Source organism: Micropterus dolomieu, unplaced genomic scaffold (assembly GCF_021292245.1).
Source record: "Micropterus dolomieu isolate WLL.071019.BEF.003 ecotype Adirondacks unplaced genomic scaffold, ASM2129224v1 contig_10436, whole genome shotgun sequence".
Taxonomy (NCBI): Eukaryota; Metazoa; Chordata; class Actinopteri; order Centrarchiformes; family Centrarchidae; genus Micropterus; species Micropterus dolomieu.
Genome location: NW_025739422.1, coordinates 1 through 462, shown reverse-complemented (window position 1 = coordinate 462; position 462 = coordinate 1). Strand labels below are relative to the sequence as shown.

The following is a 462-nucleotide window of genomic DNA, read 5'->3' as shown; positions in this document are numbered from 1 at the left end:
AGTGAAGGAGCGAGAGAAGGAACGAGTGAAGGAGCGAGAGAAGGAACGAGTGAAAGAGCGAGAGAAGGAACGAGTGAAAGAACGAGTGAAGGAGCGAGAGAAGGAGCGAGTGAAGGAGCGAGTGAAGGAGCGAGTGAAGGAGCGAGTGAAGGAACGAGTGAAGGAGCGAGTGAAGGAGCGAGTGAAGGAGCGAGAGAAGGAGCGAGTGAAAGAACGAGTGAAGGAACGAGTGAAGGAGCGAGTGAAAGGGCGAGTGAAGGAGCGAGTGAATGGGCGAGTGAAGGAGCGAGTGAAGGAGCGAGAGAAGGAACGAGTGAAGGAGCGAGAGAAGGAGCGAGAGAAGGAGCGAGAGAAGGAACGAGAGAAGGAGCGAGTGAAGGAGCGAGTGAAGGAGCGAGTGAAGGAACGAGTGAAGGAGCGAGAGAAGGAACGAGTGAAGGAGCGAGAGAAGGAACGAGTGAA

At 54.8% G+C, this 462-nt stretch overlaps 1 protein-coding gene across 1 annotated transcript; it reads left to right on the top strand.

Moving 5' to 3' along the window:
• Positions 1–4: 4 nt before the first annotated feature.
• Positions 5–455, top strand: LOC123965607 (RNA-binding protein 25-like; the record flags this gene model as incomplete). Its single annotated transcript, XM_046042066.1, has 1 exon — positions 5–455. A coding segment is annotated over one exon (451 nt), but the record flags the coding sequence as incomplete, so codon positions are not given.
• Between the last annotated feature and the right edge of the window lie 7 nt (positions 456–462).